At 46.1% G+C, this 22,970-nt stretch overlaps 2 protein-coding genes across 3 annotated transcripts in view; both read right to left on the reverse strand.

Annotated features, from left to right (window-relative positions):
• Positions 1-22,970, reverse strand: part of LOC144806462 (uncharacterized) — a 368,766-nt gene that overhangs the window by 236,859 nt on the left and 108,937 nt on the right. The window lies entirely within an intron of this gene.
• LOC144806464 (uncharacterized) overlaps positions 787-22,970 on the reverse strand; it is a 498,581-nt gene continuing 476,397 nt past the window's right edge. Inside the window, exons 3-6 of one of the 2 annotated variants that reach the window (XM_078672824.1) lie at positions 22,329-22,379; positions 20,357-20,476; positions 3,135-3,291; positions 787-2,956 (exon numbers count right to left, since the gene is read on the reverse strand). In XM_078672824.1, the coding sequence (XP_078528950.1) occupies positions 1,201-2,058 (858 nt within the window). In that variant the 5' untranslated portion in view covers positions 2,059-2,956; positions 3,135-3,291; positions 20,357-20,476; positions 22,329-22,379 and the 3' untranslated portion in view covers positions 787-1,200. Of the gene's footprint in view, positions 3,292-20,356; positions 20,477-22,328; positions 22,380-22,970 lie in introns of both variants that reach the window. The other variant, XM_078672823.1, reaches the window with a different exon arrangement.

Genomic DNA, 22,970 nt, shown 5'->3' on the forward strand with positions numbered 1-22,970 from the left:
AAGGGCCAAATGATCCTCCGACATGGGATGAAATCACCACAAACGGCATGACCAATACGCACTCCGCTGCTTGCGGAACTCCGCGTAGACGCCAGAGTTTTTTGTCACTTTGCAGAGTTCCTCACTGAGGAACTCCGCATATGCTTAATCTTATCATTAATAAATAGATATCAGTCATATGTTAAGAAACAAGGGTGAGTAGAAACCTTTTGGGTGGAGTAAAATTTAAGACATTATTATTGTGATTTTTGGGCAATTAGTTGATTTTTGCAAGCACTAACACTTCTCTGTGTAAAGTAAAGACCTTGAGAGTTTTGTAACTTTCAGATACTCAAATTGTGGATTCTGTTGCAATTAAAAATATTTCCAGGCCTGAAATTTCTTTGGAGGTTGCATGCGGGCAGCCTAAGTTATCCTGCAAGAGTTTCTTGATGAATTCTATTGCAACTACAAGATGTGCTCTCTCATGTAAAGTCAGGTTGTGAGAAGCTTTTCTGCAACTCAAGCTACACCTTACTTTTCACCTGGTGTGGATGCATTTCTCATATTTAGTGATATCTCCTTTCTGAGTATAACGGTTCTGGCTTTCCCCTCCTGTATATGGCTTTAGTCCAGTGTGAATTCCCTCATGTGAAATGACATTGTATTCAAGACTAAACCTTATCTGACATTTGAGCATTTTAAAATATTTTTTATTTATATTTTTTTACATTCAGAACACACATAAGGCTTTTTTCCCCTGTGTGAGTTCGCTCATGTCAAGTGAGAAGTAATTTGTACCCAAAACTTTGCTTGCATTTCGAGCACTCATAAGGTTTTTCCCAGAGTGGGATCTCTCATGAAGCATAACACTGTCTTTCAGATTCAACCTTTTTTGGCATAAGGATTTTCTCTAGTGTGGAGTTTCTCATGGTGAGATAGCGTTTTTTTCTGCAGCTTTTCTGCCATTCAGAGCACTCATCAGTATGGAGTCGCTTATGGTTAGTGAGGCTGTGCCAATCAAATAGGAATTTCTGGCATTCACAGAAATTGGTAATGTTTTCCCCCTGTGTGCGTCTGCTCATGTAGAGTGAGATTGAGTTTAAAATGTATGCTTTTCTGGCATTCGGAGAACTGATTATTTTGATGGTGTGTTTTCTTATGGCACTTGTAACCATCTCTACCTCTGAATCTTTTCTGACATTTAGAGCACTGATCATTTTATTCACCAGTGTGGATTCTCATATGTTCAGTGAGATGAGATTTTTGTCTGAAACATTTTTGGCATTCGGAGCACTGATAAGGTTTTTCCCCAGTGTGGGTTCTTATATGCTTAGTGAGACGGCTTTTTACACTAAAACATACCTGGCATTCAGAGCACTGATAAGGTTTTTCCCCAGTGTGGATTCTTATATGCTCAGTGAGACTGCTTTTTTGACTGAAACATATCTGGCATTCAGGGCACTGATAAGGTTTTACCCCAGTGTGGATTCTTATATGCTGAGTGAGATGGCTTATTTGACTGAAACATATCTGGCATTCAGGGCACTGATAAGGTTTTTCCCCAGTGTGGATTCTTATATGCTGAGTGAGATGGCTTTTTTCACTGAAACATTTGTCGCATTCAGTGCACCGATAACGTTTTACCCAAGTGTGGGTCCGTGTATGTTTAGTGAGTCTCATTTTGTCACTGAAACATCTCTGGCATTCAGAGCACTGATAAGGTTTTTCCCCAGTGTGGAATCTCACATGTGCAGTTAGAAGTGATTTAAGTTTGAAATGTTTTGGGCATTCAGAGCACTGGTAAGGTTTTTCCCCAGAGTGGATTCTCATATGTTCAGTGAGATGAGATTTTTGGTTGAAATTTTTTGGGCATTCAGAGCACTGATAACGTTTTTCCCCAGAGTGGGTTAATTCATGTCGATATAGACTCAGTTTGATACTAAACCTTTTCTGACATTCAGAGCACTGATAAGGTTTTTCCCCAGTGTGGATTCTCATATGCTCAGTGAGATAAGATTTACGGCTGAAAGTTTTTTGGCATACTTTGCACTGAGAGTGGTTTTCCCCTGTGTGCATTCTGTCAAATTCGGTGAGATAAGATTTATGGCTGTATCTTGGTAACTTTTTTCCCTAACTTCGGTTATTTTGCCTCGATTTTAGAGTCGGGCTTGTTTAGATAATGTTCAGCACTTATCTCTAAAAGAAATTGTGTGTAATCTTCTCAACACTTGAATTGAGCAAAAAATGTCGTGAAGCAGTCCTGTAACACCTGTTGAAATTTTTCTAACAGATAATAGTCTTTAAGTAATAGCCTCTCCGGCAGCAACTTAATTTGTGACTGAAGTTTTTCTCAAATCTATTTGTATAGGTTCTTAGCAATGCAGTAATAAGGTGTTAGTCTGATATTTAATGATTAAACTGATAAGTACCTTTTTGCACTGGTATAATGGCAGTAACTGAGGGCGTTAGAGCGTGCAGAGTACTATTGTGGATGATTAGTCGCAGAACATCAGTTCCTTCTATCCTTTCTATGTTTGGGGTAAGGTTAAGGTTTGTAGTTCTGAGGATGAGTATTTATTTACATTAGATATAGCGCAACGGTGCTCCTTTAATCCATTTTTATATTTAACAGTTTTACATATCATTCCTGCACAACAGATAATGTTGAGGCGATTTACATAGAATTACAGAACAGTACACAATAAAAAGGAAACAATCTGAGATGGTCATTAACACAATAAAGTGGTGAATTCTTAAGGTTTTCGCCAGAGTGAGCAGAGTGGGTCGAGGTCCCGAGGCAGATAGTCTCAAACTTGCGTAACTGGTTAAAAACGGTTGTTGAACAAAGGTGTTTTTCCAATCTTTTGGTTGTTAACGTGTCAGCTTCGGAGTCTTCTTTCAGCGTCTTTTCTTTGATGGTATCCAGAAGAAACCTTTTATTGTAACTTTCTTTTATGCAGTGTGTGCTTCCTCTCTAGAATTACAAGATGCTTTAGATGAACGTTATTCTGTCATGCTGAGGCAATTTGTCTTTCTGATAATATTTCAGATAAGGATGCTGAAGCGGTCTTTCTACATTATTTCTGATGCTGTGTTCACAGATATGACTTTGCTCTGGGTTAATGAAATGCAAAATTAGAGACTTCACTTACAGGTATAGTACTTTCCTCGCCACACTTAGATTTTTGGAAATTGTTTAAACGTAGAATGCTGGATGTCCTTCAGTTTTTCAAAATAATCCTTCTTATGCCACTGACATTCAGTTGCTTAGTGCTAAATCTTGCTTTCTTCGTCCGTAATTTCAATCACCTATAGTATTAAAATTAAATAGTTAATACATGTACATTTCCAAAAATATAATTTACAAGCCAAATCAATGCAGAATTTTGAAAATGTTGAGCTGTTTTTCAGACAGTGCAGAGTGTAGAATGGTAGCATGAGAGTACTTGGATGTTGGAGTGAGGTTTTGTAGAATTTTCAACATTTTATTAAGCTCACAAAGGATACATGTACCCTATGGAGTTGCAACATAGAATCCCAAAGGCAGATATGAAAGTCATATGGACTGGCACCAAACAGATATTAAAAACATATACACTATTAATTAATTTGTAATGCAGATTTCTGGGAAGGGAATGACTCCTCCACGGGCAACAGGCGTTTTCCCCTGCCCTGAGTTACCACCTACTTGTATCTGGTTTCCTGACTTTTGAGTTTTGGCCTCTGCCTCAAGCAAATCTATTGGGCGTTGTGAGGATTATGCCTAGACCTATCCCTCAACTATGGTCCAGAGTGTGAATCAAGGGCAATGAAATTAAGGCGTACTTTCATGTGTTCATTTTATTCCACCTGATCATTAGTTGTTAGGTTTTTCTGCACCTGGATTTACTGGGTGCAGAAAACCAGGACACAATCTTTTTCTAGACAGAAACCTTAGACTGAAAAGACGCATAAGACTCTGGGTGCAGCAGAAGCAGCCAAGACATATGCTGTTTTTGTTTCACTAACTGGGGGAAACACACAATTCTTCCCTCTGTTGGTGTTCACAGTTGTTGTCGGCCTGTGATTCGGTGTTGAGTGCAGAGCGTATCGATTAGAGCCGAGGAGGATTTGACGAGCAAGCGGATCGGAGTCTGGGACGACTGCCAGGGTTTGTTTTGTGACCGGTTCCCGCTTCACCCGTGTCTTGTTATACGGGCGCTTTAAGTTCTACGGATCTGCGATGGAGGCAGGAACGGCCGCTGCCAGCACCGTGGTGCTAAGGCGCTGCTAGTGCTGCTCGTGCGGCGGCTGCTGCAGAGCACAGAGGAGCCTTGGCCTGCCACCTGATATATGTCAAAAATGTGTTGATTATTTGGTTTTTTTCCACAGTCCACAGGCAAAAATTACATCATCACTTGGTCCTATGCAGGGGATCAGAAAGCCTCAACAGAATTATAACAGGTGGACAAAGTGCATTGATCAATGTAAATCAGCTCCTCCTCTTATTAGATAAGCCAAATGAAAGATACAGCTTCTAAGTGCCCCGGAGCTTAGAGAGAGAGATAAAAAAGAAAAAAAAGAAGATGATGCAACTTTGCTAAGCCAGCAGATAGGTCTAAAGAAAACTCAACGGCCTTCTGTAACGGTAATTTCTCCAGGTTGCTCCACCAAGGTGTTGTATGCGGAATAGCCAAAAAGCGTGGACAAACTCATCCTAATTTGGGATAAGTAATTATGAATCTAACAAGGAACAAAGAAAAAAAACTAATAAAAAACCACTTCCCGGCGTGGCTACCGGCCGAGAAAGATAGCCGCGTTCTAGCATAGCTCTGTGACTGCAGGGCACCTTCCCCGACAATCCGCACAATAATCCTGACTTCAGCAGGCGCTGCTACGGCTGTATAAAAACGGGAGATCTTCTGGTTCCCGGTGAAGCAATCCACTACTCCAGACTCCTAAACCTCAAGCGGCTACGAGACAGTGCAACCAGGGCCTAACAGCACTACGGAAGCCGGGGACTAAAGTTTCACGGCGGCCCGGCATACAGATGACCCGACAAGAACTGCTCCTATACACAGAATAAAGGCGGCGAAAACCAAAACGGACGCGGCTGCGCGCACAGGACATCCTCGGACTACAAGGTACTGGTGACTGCTGGAGGAGGCAGAGAGGGGGCTCTGAGTGAAAACCCGACGTTACCGGGCAGGGACTGTGGACTGGGGACGCCGCAGTACGGCGGCACATCAATAAATGGGGGAAATGTCTGACCACATTTGCCTGTCGTATTGGCCTAGAATAGCAAGAGAATTAGCCGCCCGGAAAGTAGTTGCCGCCATGGTGGAAAACTTCTTTCCAATGGAATCAAGGTGTCTGCCATCTTGATCAGGAGGAGCAGATAATGGAGACGAGGGATTCCTGGCACGACCTTGTGCTGCCTGGGAGATAACCAAATCTGGCTTTGGTTGACCAATAAGACAGACTGGGAATCATCCGGGGCCTTGTACTTCATATCCAGGCGTAGCAGGACTGCAGGAATGGAAGCAGGGTTTTCATGACCTTCAAACCGTCCTGCCAGATTAAGTCAATGATCGGGATAGCCCAAACCTGTTTCCGTGGCTGATCTTTGGAATCATACAAGAAACAGTCGTATTCCTTGGTGACTCTAGGAAGTTGGAATCTCTTGGACTCCCTGTCCATTAACATGAAACCCACCTATGTCAGCTGACGGAGAGTCAACAGGAATTGGAGTGGTAGGTGACTGAGTCTGAATTTGATAATTGTCCCACTCAGTAAGGAGGGCTCTATCATCCAACTCCCCATTTTATCTGTCATCATCAGTGGTGTGTGCGTCCTCCGGGTGATGAGACATCGATGCCACCGGAGAAACCGGAGGTGGCGGCTCGATGATCAATGAAGGCAGAGGAAGATGCGTCTGTAGGACAGATCAGGCCGACTCCGAGGGAGGAAATCAGCGGTAGTAGTCATCAAGCATATGTTGCAAATTAGAGATGAGAGACATGGGCATCTGCACTGTTGGATTCTCAAGTGGTGGTTGAGTATTAGGCTTAGGGTAATATTCATATCCTTGGTCATCATCAATATCTTGGCATTTGATAAGAAGCTCCAAAGGAGTACGAGCAGCACGGAACCTGTCATCCTCTTCCGAATCCTCCTTATCAACCCCATAGTCAAAAAGCTCCACAGGAAGATTTGGAGATGGTTGAATTGGCAATAGATCCAAAGAAGAATTCCTACGTTGAAGTAGGGAAACATCCGTCGTTCCTGAAGGCGGCAAAAGTGTTGCTGAAGAATTCAAGGGGATTAGAGACATCAAAGCTGAAGGTGGAACCAAGGATGCCGCTGACAACTCAGCAGTCGACGACGAAGTAACGTAAGGGAAGGCTTCTGTGCTGTCATTGAGGCAACCGTCGACGAGGCATCTGTTGACGAAGCAGGTAGAGCCTTGAGAGCCATCGACCGTCTCGTCGGCGAGGAGGCATCCGTCGGCGACTTACTGGAGACATACCTCTTTTTCGTCGACAACGAAGTGAGGGAGGTGGCAGACGGGCGAGGCTTCACTGACACCATGACAAACATCAACTGAGAGGACGCCGACAGCATAATCATTGTAGGTTGAGGAGAAGAGAAGGTAGAAGTCGTTGTCGTAGCAGTGGCAACGGAAGTCTTCATCGACGACGAGAGACCCATTTTTTTTAGGCAAATGTGTCTCAGGAAGAGACTTAGATGCCTGAGTTCTCTTCCAGGGGTTATCTTCTAGGGGTATCCTGATCAAAGTCATAAGCAATGAATATTCCCGCCCACGTGCGGGGACCCTGGAAATAATATAAAAATATATATGTAAATCCCATATAACTAGCTCCTCATATATGTATGCACATATATCATTTTTTCTCACACCAATGCAGGCCCAAAACTGAGGCTAAACAATGTAATTACTCATACATGTACTGAATTAGCAAGGAAATAAAAAACACATTAGGTCAAATGGCCCTTGAACTCTGTGGTTTAATGAGCAAAATACTCATAAATCATGAAAATTGCTAATAAATAGACATTGTTAGCCCATAGGCTGCATTGTAAAGCAAAAGCATCGAAAATTAAACCATTTTCAACAAATAAAACTGGCACCGTGCCTTTAAGGCAGCCATGACCCCTGGCTTCCCATCATGCCTCAGGGGTGACAGTGAGGTCAGTTGTTCTTTGCATAACCCTGAAGACAGGGCTCAACAATGAATTAGAAACACATAGTCATATCTCATTTGCCTGGGGAGGCGGCTGGGTTGCTTATGACTTTGATGAGGATACCCCTGGAAGAGAACTAGGATTACAGGGAAGTAACTTATCCTTCTCTTCCAGGGGATCCTCATCAATAGTCATAAGCACTGACTAGAATAGCAAGCCCAACCAACCACCAGCAGGCAAATGAGAAGAAACATGACCCAACCAAAACAATTGTAACAGCCAAGCTAGCTGTTAAACAGATTCCGCAAGGCCTACTTGGGTACCTGCTCTAGCGTCTGAATCTAGACAATAATGCCTGGTAAATGTATGGACGGACCTTCAGGTGGAGAAGTGTGGCTCAATGGTTAGAGCAGGCAGACCTCGATGCAGAGCTCTGGCCAGGGACCAGGGTTCGATTCCTGCCTCGGCGGGTCTCGGGCTCATTAATTCCCCTGACCGGATATTCTCGCCTCAGTGCCTATTCTGATCATGGGTCCCAGGCTGCAACTCTGGGCAATAGCTTGCTTAGTCTCCACAACGGCCCCCACAACGCAAGGGATGCCTGGTCTGCAACATGGGGGTGCCCAGGAGTGGACACTTCACAGGGAAAGCCAGGAAGGGTTCCTTTGCGGTATTCGTACAAGCACCGGGAAACCCACAGCGGGTAGCTGTGCACTATACAAGCACAAAAACATTTACATTTACATATACATTTCAGGTCGCTGCCTTACAAATCTCAGACATAGGCAAATTATTAAGAAAAGCCGCAGTAGCCGCTTTCCCTCTGGTAGAATGCGCCTTGGGAGAAAAACACCCAGGGTCTTCTCCGCCAACTGATAAGCCAGCTTAATACAAGAAACTATCCACCTTGAGATAGAACGTTTCGAGGCTGCATAACCTGGTCTGATCGACCCATAGTTGACAAATAACTAATCAGACTTACGTATAGTTTTGGACTTATCAAGGTCAAATTTCAGAACTCTTTTCAGGTCCAAAGAATGCAATGCCCTCTCAGCTGGTGTGGAGGGATTGGGAAAAAAAGGTGGGTAGAGAGATGGTCTGGTTTACATGAAAATTTTACACCACCTTAGGTAGAAAAGAAGGATGTGTTCTCAACACTACCCTATTCAGACGGAGCACTGTGTAAGGCTCTTTGGCACAGAGACCTTGAATTTCGCTCACCCTGCGAGCCGACGTGATTGCTACCAAAAAAGCAGCCTTCCACGAAATATGCTGCAAAGTTGCTTTATAAATGGGTTCAAAAGGTGGACCCAACAATTTTGATAGCACCAGGTTCACCTCCCTGGGGGGTGACGGAGGGTGCACTGGGGGATAAACCTTTTCGAACTCCTGCAGAAAATCCTTCACAGCTTGCAACTGGAAGAAAAGAAGGTTGGGAAGGTGATCGCCTATAAGCTGTTATCGCAGCCAAATGCACTTTAATAGAATTAAACTTCAACCCAGCTTTAACCAGATACAATAAGTCGTTCTGCATACACCACATATAGAAGCGCTTCCACTTGCATGCATAAGAATGTCTTGTGGAAGGACGCCGTGCCTCTTTTAATATGGACATGCAGTCTTGCAGAAGTCCTAGGTGGCCGTATTGTATGACCTCAGGAGCCATGCTGCCAAGCTCAGTGACGGAAGGTTGGGATGATGAATCCTCCCTTTCATCTTGGATAGCAGGTCGGGCCTGCATGGCAGCTTCCTTTGCGGGCTCACTGACAGATGGAGAAAGTCCGTGTACCACCATTGTCTCGGCCAATCGGGGCGATGAGGCTCATTGCTGTGTACGAGTTCGTCAGCTTGCTCCCCACCTTCGGGATCAGCGGAAGGAGTGGAAAGACGTACACAAATTCACCTGATCAGTTTATCAAAAGGGCATTCCCTTTCGACCCTGGGCGGTAGAATCTTGAGGTGAAGTCTCGGCATTTGGTGTTTTCGTCGTCCGCGAAGCGATCTATGGTGGGACGACCCCAAGACTGGAAGATGTCTTCGACAACCTTGTCGTTAAGAACCCAGTCTTCTCTGTCTTCGAAATGCCGGCTTAGAGCGTTCGCCGTCACATTCTGTTCTCCTGGGAGGTGGACTGCTGTGATTGATAGATTGCGAGCCAGGAGCCAATGCCAAATGTTTTGGGCCTCCAGCTAAAGAGCCCGTGAGCGTGTACCTCCCTGCTTGTTCAGGTAGTACATTGTGATGGTGGGGTCCGTCTGTACTAACACGGACGAGTCCTGAATCGAGGGAAGGAACGCTTTGAGGGCGAAGTGGACTGCCCTCAACTCCAGCATGTTGATGTGGTAAGTACGCTCTTTGAGGGACCACAGACCTTGCATTTGGAGATGACCCATGTGTGCTCCCCATCCTTGCAAAGATGCATCTGTGATTAACGTCTGGGCAGGAGGAGTTTGATGGAACAGAATTCCGACCTGCATATTTTTCTTCTTTGCCCACCAAGGAATGGATGCCCGCGCTGCGTCTGACAGTGTGATTTTGTCATCCCAGCATGCTGACTGTTGGTCCCACTTGTCCTCCAGATCCTGCTGAAGAGGACGTATTCGTAGTCTGGCATTCGGGACCAGGAAAATGCAGGATGCCATCGACCCTAGCAGGGAGGCAATCCTTCGCACCTTTAGGTCCTTGCTGCGAAGCACCAGTTGACACTTCTGAACTATGGAACACTGTCTCTTCTCCGAAGGAAACACTTTTCCTACCTCGGAGTCTAGCAGAGCTCCTAGGAAATGTATCTTCTGAGTAGGCTGTGAGATTGGCTTGTTGAAGTTCACATGCAGAGCCAACCGGTGGCAGAGGTCGATGCAGCTCAGAAATTGATTTCTTACACTGTCTGGGGAAGGACCTTTCAACGGCCAGTCATCCAGGTATGGGTACACGAAGACATCCCTGCGGCGTAGAGCGGCCTCTACCACTGCGACACACTTTGTGAACACTCGAGGTGCTGACTTCAACCCGAACGGGATGACTTTGAACTGGAAGTGAGAGGTCCCCAACCGGAACCGAAGCAATCTTCTGTGATTGTGAGCGATCGGCACATGAAAATATGCATCTTGTAGGTCCAGCGAACACATCCAATCTCCTCTCGTGAGATGCGGATATATTTGATGAAGCGCCAACATGCAAAACCTCTCTTTCTTGACATACAGATTGAGTGTTCTCAAGTCTAGAATGGGTCTGTATTCTGCTTTCTGGCCCTTTTTCCTGACTAGAAAATATCAAGAATACACTCCTTTCCCCCTTTGAGAGATTGGCACCCTCTCGATGGCCGACTTTTCGAGAAGGATAGCCACTTCTTTTTTCAGAAGTTTCAGCTGATGACTTGATGTTGGCATTGGAGGAACGGGTGTAGGCCGTTGTTGGAAATTAAGACAGTATCCATTCTGAAGTGTAGCTAACACCCAGCGATCTTTTGCAATGGTATGCCACTCTTCCATATGATGCGCGATGCTTCCCCTCACTGGAGTGGTTAACGGCGCTGGGGGAAGGTAGGACTAATGGCTTGGATTGGGCTTTGTTGGAATTGTTGCCCTGGCGCTGATTTCCACCACCTCTGGAATTACGCCTGCCTCTATATTGAGACTTCTGCTGCCCCTGTTGGTCCTGACCCTTCTGCCACTGAGGGGTTTGAACCCTCTGCTTGGAAGAGACTTTACTGTAGGGACGAAACCTCCTCTGAAACTCTTTTTTCTTTTCAATCCCCACAGCTTTAAGAGGGTCTAATTATGCTTTTATCCGCTGCATCTCTTCATCGGTACCTGCCCCAAACAACAATGTTCCTGAAAAAGGCAAGTTCAAGATCCGGGATTGAGCTTCTGGTTTCAATGCAGTAAGACGTAGCCAGGAAGACTTTCTTGCACACACTCCGAGGGCATAGCCATGCGCTGAGAGGGTCGCACCTTCCGCTGCAGCGCTGATGATTTGGTTGGAGACTTGGCAGCCCTCCAAGAGAATCTCCTCAAAGTCCTTTCGTCCTCTTGCGGAAGTTTCTCGATGAACCGCTGCAGAGAATCCCACAGGGACCTATCATAGCGGCACAAAAGCGCTATCACATTGGATACTTTCAGGAGTGAGGTGTTGCAGACTCTTCTTCCACATGAATCCTGCGACTTGCTCTCCCCTAACATTAGGTACTGTGGAGGAGGAAGCTACAGCATGAGATTTTTTCACCACTGCGATGATGACCGAGTCTGGTGGCCGAACGCCTCTGAGGAAGAGTGGATCCTCCTCTGGCAAGCGATATTTCTTGAGAATCCTCACTGGAGCGGCCTTTATTGTCGCTGGCGTGAGGAACACCACCATAACCGGTTCTATAATCCCCGGAACCAAGGGTAGCAGAGGTTTGGGCGCAGACCTATGATGCAAAGTCTCAAAAATAACTGAGGTTTTGGTCTGGTGCGTTGTCATGGGAACACACAGCTTAAGAGCCCCTCTGCCCAAGATGTCTTGAAAGGTAAAGATGTCATCCACGGGATATATTCTGGATGGAGGACTGTCCGTCAAGGTCTGAGAATAATCCCTATGAGATCGAGTAGGGGAAGAGGAAGAAGTGGGAGATCTGCGTTCCCTTCTTCTGCTCCTAGACCTGGACCTCCGTCTGCTGGAGCACACCGGGGTGCGCGATTGTTCTCTGGGCCTGGACACTGGTTTGTCTCGAGCTGCTGCCAGCCTGGCTGCTGTTTCCTTGTCTGGCGCCCTGTGATGGAGAGGCCTGTACCATCTTGGTGACAACCTGATGGAGGGCAAATTCTGAGTATCTCTCCTCACAGGCAAACTTGTTGGTGGGGGTGATCTGCTCTGTTCATGCAGCGAACCATCAGGAGAATGCCTGGACCTCTCACTGTTGGAGGAATATATCACTACATCTGGAGATCTATTCCGGTGAGAAGAGTGAGAGCCAGAAGAAGATGATGAAAGGCTCACTGGAGGCAAATTCTCTCTGGAAAGGCTTCTAGACCGGGATCTTGAGCAACTCCGTGATGCCTCATCCGCTGGACCCGTCTTCCTTTTAGCAGGAAGACTCCTGCTCCCAGGAGAATGCTCAGTAGACCTAGAGTGTCTCCCTGAGGTCGTCTCTCCCTCTGCCGCCAACGCCGACGGTGGAGATCTCTGCTGCGACGGCTGTCTGTGACCTGGCGACGGAGATGGTAAACTTGACATCGTAGCTTTCTGGGTCGACGTGGACCTGGGCAGGACCGGCCTCGACACCGATGATGGAAGCTGCTCCGAGGCTAGTTGAACCTCTCCTTGCGGAGATCTATGGCTCGACGTCGAACGCCTCTGGGATTCAGATGGAGAGACTTGCCTCGACGTCAGACTTCGGTGTTGAGAAGTCGAAGACATACGACTCGACGTCGAGAGTCGATGCTTTGACGACGACGGAGGATGCTGCGACGTCGAGCGCCGGTGGTGCGGCATCGACGGAGACTGCCTCGAAGTCGAGTGCCGGTGATGATCCGTCGACCAAGTGTGTCTCGACGTTGAGCGTCGGTGGTGAGGTGACGACGGAGTGTGTCTCGACGTTGAGCGCCGGTGGTGAGGTGACGACGGAGTGTGTCTCGATGTCAAGCACCGGTGGTGAGACGCCAGAGTGTGCCTCGACGGCGAACACTTATGACTAGGCGTCAACGGAGGAAGCTTCGCCGTTGAAGGCCTATGATGCTGCGTCGACGGTTGACGTCAGCGGAGGTACCTTGGATCTCGACGCGGAGGTCTTCATCGTTGAAGGAAGATGACTCGTCTTCGACGTCGTCTTCGTCGCCGCTGGAAGCTTCGACACTGATCCTGACGCCGAAAGTGAACAAGTCGGGACTTCTCTCGACGTCGATCGCGTCCTTCATTTTTTCTGTCTCTCAGGAGGCCTACCTCTTTCAGAGAGGCCATAGATCCTTATCCTCTCTCTATCCTTGAGGGTTCTCCTAGAAAGATTCTTGCAGTGTTCACAAGGGTCTGCAGAGTGTGTCTCACAGAGACAGAGGATACACACAGGTCCTGGCCTTCTTCTTCCCACAGGAAGGGCAGGTGTCAAGAATAGAAGGCATTTTGACAAAAATATTCTTTTTTTGAAAGTCAAAAAAGGCAGCACAAACACTCTAAGCTTAAAAGACGTCAAGTGAAAGTAAAAATTGAGGAAAATCCATAGTATTTTTTGACAGAAAGTCAAAAAAGGGAGGAGCTGTTAAACCAGGGTCCTGACTGAAGGAGCTGGAAAGAACAACTGTCCTAACTGTCACCCCTGAGGCACGATGGGAAGCCAGGGGTCATAGCTGCTTTAACGGCACGGTGCCAGTTTTATTTGTTGAAAATGGTTTCATTTTCTATGCTTTTGCTTTAACAATGCAGCCTATGGGCTAACAATGTCTATTTATTAGCAATTTTCATGATTTATGAGTATTTTGCTACTGAAAACACAGAGTTCAAGGGCCATTTGACCTAATATGTTTTTTATTTGCTTGATAATTTAGTACATGTATGAGTAATTACATTGTTTAACCTCAGTTTTGGGGCAGCATTGGTGTGAGAAAAAATTATATATGTGCATACATATATGTCGAGCTAGTTATATGTGATTTACATATATATTTTTATAATATTTCCGGGGTCCCCGCATGTGGGCGGGAATATTCAGTGCTTATGACTATTGATCAGGATCCCCTGGAAGAGAACTTGGGTTGTATGGGTTGAACCTGGCCTCTACTCACAAGGTGACCCAAGTATGCAACCTTTCCCTGCCCTATCTTGCACTTGCATGCCTTGATAACGAGGCCTGCACTTCTCAGAGCCTCCAGTACTTTCCTAAGGTGGATCAGGTGATCCTGCCAGGTAGAGCTAAAAACAGCAATATTGTGTAGATATGCTGCACTCAAGGATTCCAATTCAGCAAGGGCTTAGTTCACCAACCTTTGAAAAGTGGCAGGTGCATTTTTCAAACCAAAGGGCATTACAGTGAACTGATAATACCCATCTAGGGTTGAAAATGCAGATATTTATTTTGCTCCTGGAGTCAGACCTATATGCCAGTACTCTGAAGTGAGATCAAATGTACTCAAATACTTGGCTGCTCCCAACCTGTCAATAAGTTAATCTGCCCATGGAATTTGGTATGCATTGCTTTTGGTCACAGCATTCACGCCCCAATAGTCCACACAAAACCTCATTTCTTTCTTACCATCCTGGTTATGAGGCTTGGGGATTAAGACAACTGGGCAGGTCCAGGGGCTCTCAGAAGGCTTTAGAACTCCCAATTCCAGCATCATGCTTACTTCAGCTTTGATGCTCTCTTTCACATGTTCAGTCTGCCTGTATATTTTATTCTCGACAGGTAGGCTTTCATCAGCGTCTACATCATGGGTACACCAGCGAGTCTGGCGGGAGGTCAAAAAGAAGAGCCCAGCAAACTGATTTAGGACTTGTCTGCAATCAGTCTCCTGATGGGCTGGTAGGGTGTCTGACAAGACTGCACCTTCCACTGACCCATCTTTTGGATTGCTGTACAGGTCAGGGACAGGTTCACTCTTTGCTTCCTGATCCTCATCTGTAACCACGAGCATGGTCACATCTGCCATGTCATAGTAGGGTGTGAGTCGGTTGACATGGATGACACTATCGGGGTTCCTGTCAGAGCCAGGGTCTACCAGGTATGTGACCGCCCCTTTTCGTTCTAGGGTAGGGTAGGGTCCACTCCACTTACCTTGCAGAGTCCTAGGGGCCACAGCCCCAAAACCCACAGCATCTGCCCTGGCTGGAACTCAACCATAGCAGCCTTTTAGCATTTCCAGAGCTTCTGGAGCTCTAGGCTGTCCTCAATGTTTTTGCTTGCTTTTTCCACGTACTCATACATCCTGGAGCAAAAGCCAAGCACAGAGTCCACTATATCTGCTAAGGTTCAACAAGAGGTTTCTCCAATCCCTCCTTCACAAGGCACAGTGGTCCCGACAGGAAACCCAAACAGAAGCTAAAATAAGGAGGACCCCACTCCCTTCTAAGGCCCTTCCCAATAGGCAAAAAGCAGGATTGTAAGTAAGACATCCAATCTTATTTTGAGTTTTTCAGGAAGTCCACCGATCATGCCCTTAATGGTCTTGTTAAATCTTTCAACAAGGCCATTACACATAGCAGAGTGGCTTTGGCCACACTGACCAGGACTTATGCAGCGGGGGATTGGAGGTCCCACATTTCGACCCCTAATATTATGCCGTTCAATTGCAACACGCAGCTCGATCGCTCCCTAGTTGGGAAATGCGGCTCTTGGCGTGAATGGTGGACGCAGGTTGTCTTCCAGAGCTGTTAATAGAGGAATCAGGTACACCGAGAGATACTCCATATATTGTGCGACAGGCGGCCAGAGTATGGCAATGGTTTGTAGTGAGAGTACTTAAGCGCGCACCATTCCATAGGGAGCTCCCAATCTGGATATTAAAACCAATCAGGCAGATAGCACTCAGTATGTCCTTCAAGGCATGGAGGGAGGGAGATGCGAGCAATAGGGTGAATTGTACCCAGATGAGACTTATCGCCTTAAACATGCCCGCAAAGAGTTTTGTCTAAGCCAGGGGCAATTTTTACAACATGTGATGCTTGGCAGACGTAACTAAGCACACCTGGCCATGCTTTGCGACCGCTCCACTGCATACTCAAACCCTGGAGACACTGCTAACCTATGGTGCGTGTAGACACCTAATTATTCATCTTTACAGTACAATGCGATCAGATACAGTAGGCACTACACACGGGTCCGAGAGGCCTGGAATTTAGACTTTGACATTCCAATGGAAGATCAAGACTGGTAGCGGGCCTGTGAACTGACACGCATGGTTTCCAGTAATGCACATTTTCGACTGATACATTATAATTTTCTGCAAAGAACCTCTTAACGTCACAAGGCCTTCATCGAATGGTCGGGTCTTGCCCAGATATATACTTGCGCTGCAACACTGTGGGGGCTGATTTCTTACATTAACCATGGTCCTGCGATGCAATACACTCCTTCTGGCAACTAGATGTAAAAGAAATGGTGCATGTCACGCAACTAAGTATTGAGCTGACACCCAAATGCTGTTTATTAGGCCACTTTAGTTGTCAGAAAGGGCGCATGATAACCTATACATTTGGTCAGTCGCCTATGGTACTGGCATGACATAAAATTGCAATCACATGGCTGCCCCAGCATGCCCCAACGATTGCGCTCTGGCACAGAGATGGGCCTCTTCTTCTACGGCAGACGCTTCTATCTCGTCTTGGTCAGATTCTTCCCCCGAAAGTATGTCCCGAAGGCACATCTTGGGACTCCAGATAGATTTCGAGCTCGGAATCGGACTCTGGAATCGAGAAAGCCTCTTCTTCTACGGAGGACGCTTCTATCTCTTCTTGGTCAGATTCTTCTGCAAAGATATCCAAGAGTGTGTTAAATACTTTGACGCTTCCTCTCTCGTCATCGTGTCTGATGATCGGGTAGAGTCCTCTTGGACCGAAACGACTTACAAGCGTCGCAGTCTTCCTCCTTGTGCTCTGGAGAGAGGCATAAGTTACAAACTTGATGTAGGTCATGCGAGGGTACTTGGCGTGGCACCCAGGACAGAAATGGAATGGAGTCCATTCCATTTGCAGATGGCTGGCCGTATGTAGCAAGGCCCAACGATTGCCCACAAGGTTTTCTATCCAAAATGGAGAGTTTGTCGATCGATTTGAAACGCAGAGAACAGGGAAAGCGTACCTAATCAATATCGTTGAGGGTAGAGTGGACTGCGCACTGAGAGGAACCAGAGTAGCGGTTTCGGAGCGCAGCAATACACATACAAACCAGTTTGGGGTAAAAAACAACAATGGAGTCAATGCCCATGCCTATGCCCACTATAACCGAAAGGAGGAGTCACCTTAGCTCGTGACTGGAAAGACTTCTTCGAAGAAAAACAACTTGCAAACATCCGGACCCAACACAAGATGGCACCAAATCAACGCAGTCTCCTCAACCTGCTTCTACACCCTCCGCATGCTCCGCAAGATCTATAGATGGATCCCTACAGACACACGGAAAACCGTCACCCACGCCCTCATCAGCAGCAGACTCGACTACGGAAACGACCTCTACGCCGGAGCCCCGTCCAAGCTCATCAGCAGACTTCAAAGAATACAGAACGCCTCGGCACGCCTAGTCCTCGACGTTCCCCGCCGAGACCACATCACCCCCCACCTGAGAGACTTGCACTGGCTCCCTTTCAACAAAAGAATTACCTTCAAACTCCTGACCCACGCACACAAAGCACTCCACAACACCGGACCAGAATACCTCAACAGACGACTGTCATTCTACATACCCAACAGAGAACTCTCACTGGCCACCGTCCCACGCATCCACAGAACCACCTCCGGGAGAAGATCCTTCTCCCACCTAGCCACCAAGACATGGAACGCCCTCCCTCTACCCCTACACCAGACAGAAGACCCACAGACCTTCAGGAGTCTACTTAAGACCTGGCTCTTTGACCGCTAGCTGCAGCCAACCTCCCCCAGCGCCTTGAGACCCTCGCGGGTGTGTAGTGCGCTCTAGAAATTTTCTGATGATTGATTGAAGATGGCAGGAGTATGCAAAGCATGTGCATCTACAGCATACATGCCTCGAACAGAGGATTAATGGCCCCAAATCTCTGCCGTGGTATCTGGTCATGTTGTTGCTGAGTGTGCCATGTGATGTGACAGGCTATAGTGCTTGGTGTGATTTGGTCATTTTTGACAAGGTGGAGTGCTGAATGGTTAGGCAATTTTTGATTTTATTTGTTTTTGGGATCATGTGATATAGTGCGGTACCTACCGTATGATGTAAATAAATTACATTGCTAATATACAACAAAGATGTGGGGTGAGTGTTATTAGGGCCGAAGCCTTGCTGATTATATGCAGAATAACAGGTCTGGGAGGTCACTACTGACTAGAGCAGGTTAGCAGCTGCACAGGCCTTGGGCATTGATCCTATTGAGGATAATATGTGACGGGCACTGGTGACTGGAGCTGGCTAGCAACAACGCTAGCCTCTGGTATTCATTACAGGCAGGGTAACAATGCATGTCAATATTGACTGGACCTGGTTGGCAAAGGAGATGACCTCTGGTTTTGAATATTTGCAGGATCTAAGGAACAGGGGTCACTACTGACTGGAGTTACCTAGCTAGATAATAGCTCTCAGGGGGGCAATACTGACTGAAGTTGGTTAGTATGATCACTAGTCCCAAGGTGCTACTAATGACTCAAGTTGGCTAGAATGTTAACAGGTCCCAGGGGCCAGTACTAACAGGAGCTAACTAGTAGGCTTACATACAGGTTCAAGGGGCCACTACTGACTGGAGCTGGCTAGTAGGCTTACATACAGGCCCAAGGGGCCACTATTGACTGGAGCTGGCTAAAGGAATAAGAGGCCCAAGGGTGGGGGGGGTGCGAGGGACTCCAGTGACCGGGGTTGGCTAGAAGCATTGACAACCTTTGGTATTGATTAAGTGCAGGATTCCAGGTCACAGGAGGCACTGCTGAATATGGCTGGATAGCAGCAGTGGTGGCCTCTAGGAAGAAGGAATTGAGAAAGCATAACTGGATATACTGGTTTCTTTAATACCGATAATTGTTTACACATCATACACATCAATGCCACAACGTGAATTGATAATTACATTACCAAATTACAATATTCTTATATTAATTTGATGTGACTGTTCGCCTTAATATGCCTGCAAAGTTACATGATTCTATTAGGGCTCAGGACCATTTTATTTAGTGATGTGCATCTGCACACTTTCCTGTATCTTGTAGTAAATTGAATATTGACAAACAGAAGTGTTATTTCCAGAAACAGTGAATTCTGCAGCTTGTCTGTGTATCTTTTATCTGCACCTCACGGACTCCTCACATTCACCTGGAGAGAAGATCCTGCCTCCTACTCATTAGTGTCGTTTCAGTAACTGTTTCTATCACGTGTTCATGTTTCATTGACTTGTATTAGGAGAAAAGTGTATAAAAATACATTGTGTAGCATTAGCATTATATACTTCAACTTGCTTTAGGGTGGATGCTCTCGTCCATTGCAAAGACAATTGTCACTTGTTAGTTTGCTTGGCCTTTTGCTATTTTTGCATTAAATGTATGATAGATTTGTTGGCCTCACGGTGTGTTGCGTTTTATTTTACATAGCACAAGAGATGCTGAGGAAAATGTCAGTCCAGTATACACATTCTTCATATAAATCAACTCACAGTATACTGTTCTGGAGGTTCAGTCCCACAGACATTATCTCTACCTGAACGCAGGCACCCTAGGAAGCATGTACTTTTCAAACCAATTGCCCTCTGATGCGGCGTCCTCGCTATTGGATAAGTCAATATGTCCTGAATTTTAGGAGGGTTACCGTATCCAGTGCACTCTGTTAAACAGTGCTCACCTGTGGTAGTAAGAAGTTAATAGGCACCTTATCACCTATGCACGGTGCAGGGCTTTGAGTTACAGAGCTCCTCACGTTGTGGAGAAGATTAGGTCACATTTACCCATTTTCCCATACTTGGTCCTGATGAAATGCCAACAGATTGCTCCATGACTACACAAGGCATGAAAAACGTTGACGCTCATTTGTCTCCTGCGCGGCACGTACTATTGAGTGTGCGGGGCCATTACGGAACCGCTCCGTCATCAGCACATCTCACCCGAGGCTGGTGACGGAGCGCTTCCGTCACCAGCGTGTGAGCGCTGCGCGGCCCCCCCGCCCCCGTAGCGCTGCAGCGGAATAGCCGCCGCAGCGAAGGGGTTAACTATATTGTGGCAACTGGTCGATAGTTGATCTTATATTCAGACTTCACCAATCTCACATCTTATGACGCAACATCCTCTGTCCTACTATGCTCATCCGGCGTACTTAATAAAAGATGTGAGACAAAGTGCGCTCTTGTGCTGCCCGCCAGGCATTGTAGCGACGGCCTGGTGAGGAGTATAGCCCAATGAGGAAGCATGTCACCTTCAGGTGAGTGAACGCAACTTGTCTTAAAAGCACATGCTTCCTACGGTGTCTGCGTTCAGTTACAAATAATGTCGCTGGGACTGAACCTCCAAAAACAGTATACAGTGATTTGTCTGTTTTATGTTGCTGCTACAAGCTCCTTACCTGTGCAAGTTATCTGGATAGATGCAGGGGGCAGACCCAAACCAGCCACACGTGGAGATCAATGACAAATACTGAAGATTTAACAGAGCTTCCAAGCTGGTGACCATTACTTAATTGACCCTGAAAATAAAAGACACATTTTTAGTATTCTGGTGACTCATGACCATAAAAAACAAAGGTTATAAATTCAATATTGTCTCAAATACTTAAAAAATGGAACTGGATGTGCTGAATCTGATGTTGCCCCCAGGTCATGCGTGACAGACACCTTCCACCACTATTGCTTATGGGACTTGTAGTTTTGTTTTTCTCATTAAAAGGATGGGTTCTAAAGTCCCAGTGTTCTAAGTGATGTTAGTTAAAAACAGAGGCCTGAGTGAGGGTGAAGCATGACACTGCTCTGTTTAGCAGTGAGATGAATGACAGTGCCCCAGCCCTTCCCTTCTTTGACCTACAGAGGCTCGTCGGCCATTCATATTTATTTGCAACAGCAAATAATCTTTTATTGCAACTTGTGTCACTGAAGAGATAAAATCCATGGAAGTGTTTAATTAACTACTGACAAACATGAACAATCAAGAACATGAGTTTCTGGAAAACTATCAAGCACCCAATCAGAATCAGCCGCCCTTCACACCCAGGAATTCTTGAGGCTTTGGAGAGGATGAATTGCACGTGGTATAAGAGGAACACTACATCGACTCAAAGCTCATTTCTCAGGGATGTACTGAACTGCCAGCCTCATGGCACACTTAGCCAGCTCTTCACCTCCTCCTCCTTAAACTGTTGACCAGCTATCAGGGCAAATGAGTCTGCAGCAAAGCCTCGCTGGCTTGGTTCCACACCGGACCAGGCAAGGTGATCAACTCCATACTCCTCCGAGTCAGCAAGCACTCTGGTCGAGCCAGTCCTAACCCCACATGAATGTTCCCTATCACAACTATTTTAATGGTACTAGGTTATGTTTCTGCCAAATGATTGAGTCAAAAATTGAAAGGTTTGACTATGAAGTGCTGAAAGTGAAATCATGAAGTTTTTCAATATTTCTGAGTCTGCCACAGTACACAGGACCATTATTTATCTACAGCAGCAAATCATGCATGTGCCCTGTAGAAAGCACATTTGAATGAAACATGGAAGGCATTGCAGCCAACATCATAGCAACATCATAGCAGAGTGAAAGATAACTTGTGTTATTATTCCAGCAGAACGAAATGCCATTCCTAATGTGTACGTCATTTTAAAGACAAACCCAGAAAAATGTACGGTCAGTGTTGTTCTTCTGCCAGTTAAAAGACAATCTCCATTAATGTGTCAGGAAATAAAATACTATGAGAAATCCTACTTGTTGGCAGGGTGCTGTCTGCCACTATATTGCAGGTTACTTCCAACGTAATCTGATTTACACATACATACTCCAGGGTGCTGCCAGCTATCGGGTCTGCACACAGCAGTCTGGAGCCACTCAGGAAGGAGGTAAGCTCTTCATTTCATCTTAAGCCCTTAGGTTACATTCACAGCCTGATAGACCCGGAGAACTTTATCCACGCTCTTACTGCGTCAAGCAGATAGACGTAGCACATCATAGTCTGTGTTGTGTGCTGGGTGATGCCTGGCATCTTATTATCGTTGGCGGGAGGATGGATGAAGCTCTGATAAGAGCTACTACAAGAAGAGCAGAGAAACAGGACCAGAGATCGCCACAGAGCGACAACTGTCCAGAAGCTGAAGAAAGAACTCTGAAACAGCAAACCTCCTGCACCCTGGAGATTTTCCAGGATAAGCAAATGATGGTAATGAAATGCAAACTGCAGCATTAAGGTCACACACTACAACATCTTTCCCTTTAAACCAAAGGTAACAGCCTACAAGAAAAAACTAAACAAAAGCAACAAAACTAGAAAATGCATTTCCAAATGCTGCAAAAGAGAAACAGTTAATACAATTGAAAAATATTAAACTTTGTTGGTACCTTAGTAATGTGCTTACTTCTGGGCTTCACTCCATCTGCAGCGATAACGCTCTGAAAGGAGAAATTACTGCTGTGAGTCTCAGAGTCTTCAGTATTCCTGGTCTCAGTCACGAAGACTGTGGTGTTGGAAGATAACTTTCTCTTATTTCGCTTTATAGTTCCAACAGTCACGCCATTGCTTTTAGCAGACACGCTACTGTCGGCAGCATCACAACTTCAGGCAGACCAGCAATGCGGATCTCACCACTCACATTGGGTAAATATTAATAAGCACGGTCTCGGCTTACCAAGCAGGACAAAAGAATCGGGTCTCATAACCATACCCAGAGCCACAGCTAGCTCTGCCGCCACTTGAGTACACCCAAACACCTCAGCACTTAAGCACCAGCCCCAGGGGAGACCATCTGTGAAGTCCTTGTTAACTGGCACCACTCCTGGGTCAGCACAAGCAGCATCATGGACAACGTCTAACACTGCTGCCACAAACATTCATGAAAATCCAAATCCTCGTCACCCAAACTACCCAAAAATGGCTTTCTAGATAAGCAGCCAGCCCTGTAGTTTCTGTCTCTGTTTACTAATTTGATGCCAAAGATGTAATTTTAAAAACAGCCTTAGCAGCCTTACAGGGGCCTGACTGGC

Source organism: Lissotriton helveticus (genome assembly GCF_964261635.1).
Source record: "Lissotriton helveticus chromosome 1_1 unlocalized genomic scaffold, aLisHel1.1 SUPER_1_unloc_77, whole genome shotgun sequence".
NCBI lineage: Eukaryota > Metazoa > Chordata > Amphibia > Caudata > Salamandridae > Lissotriton > Lissotriton helveticus.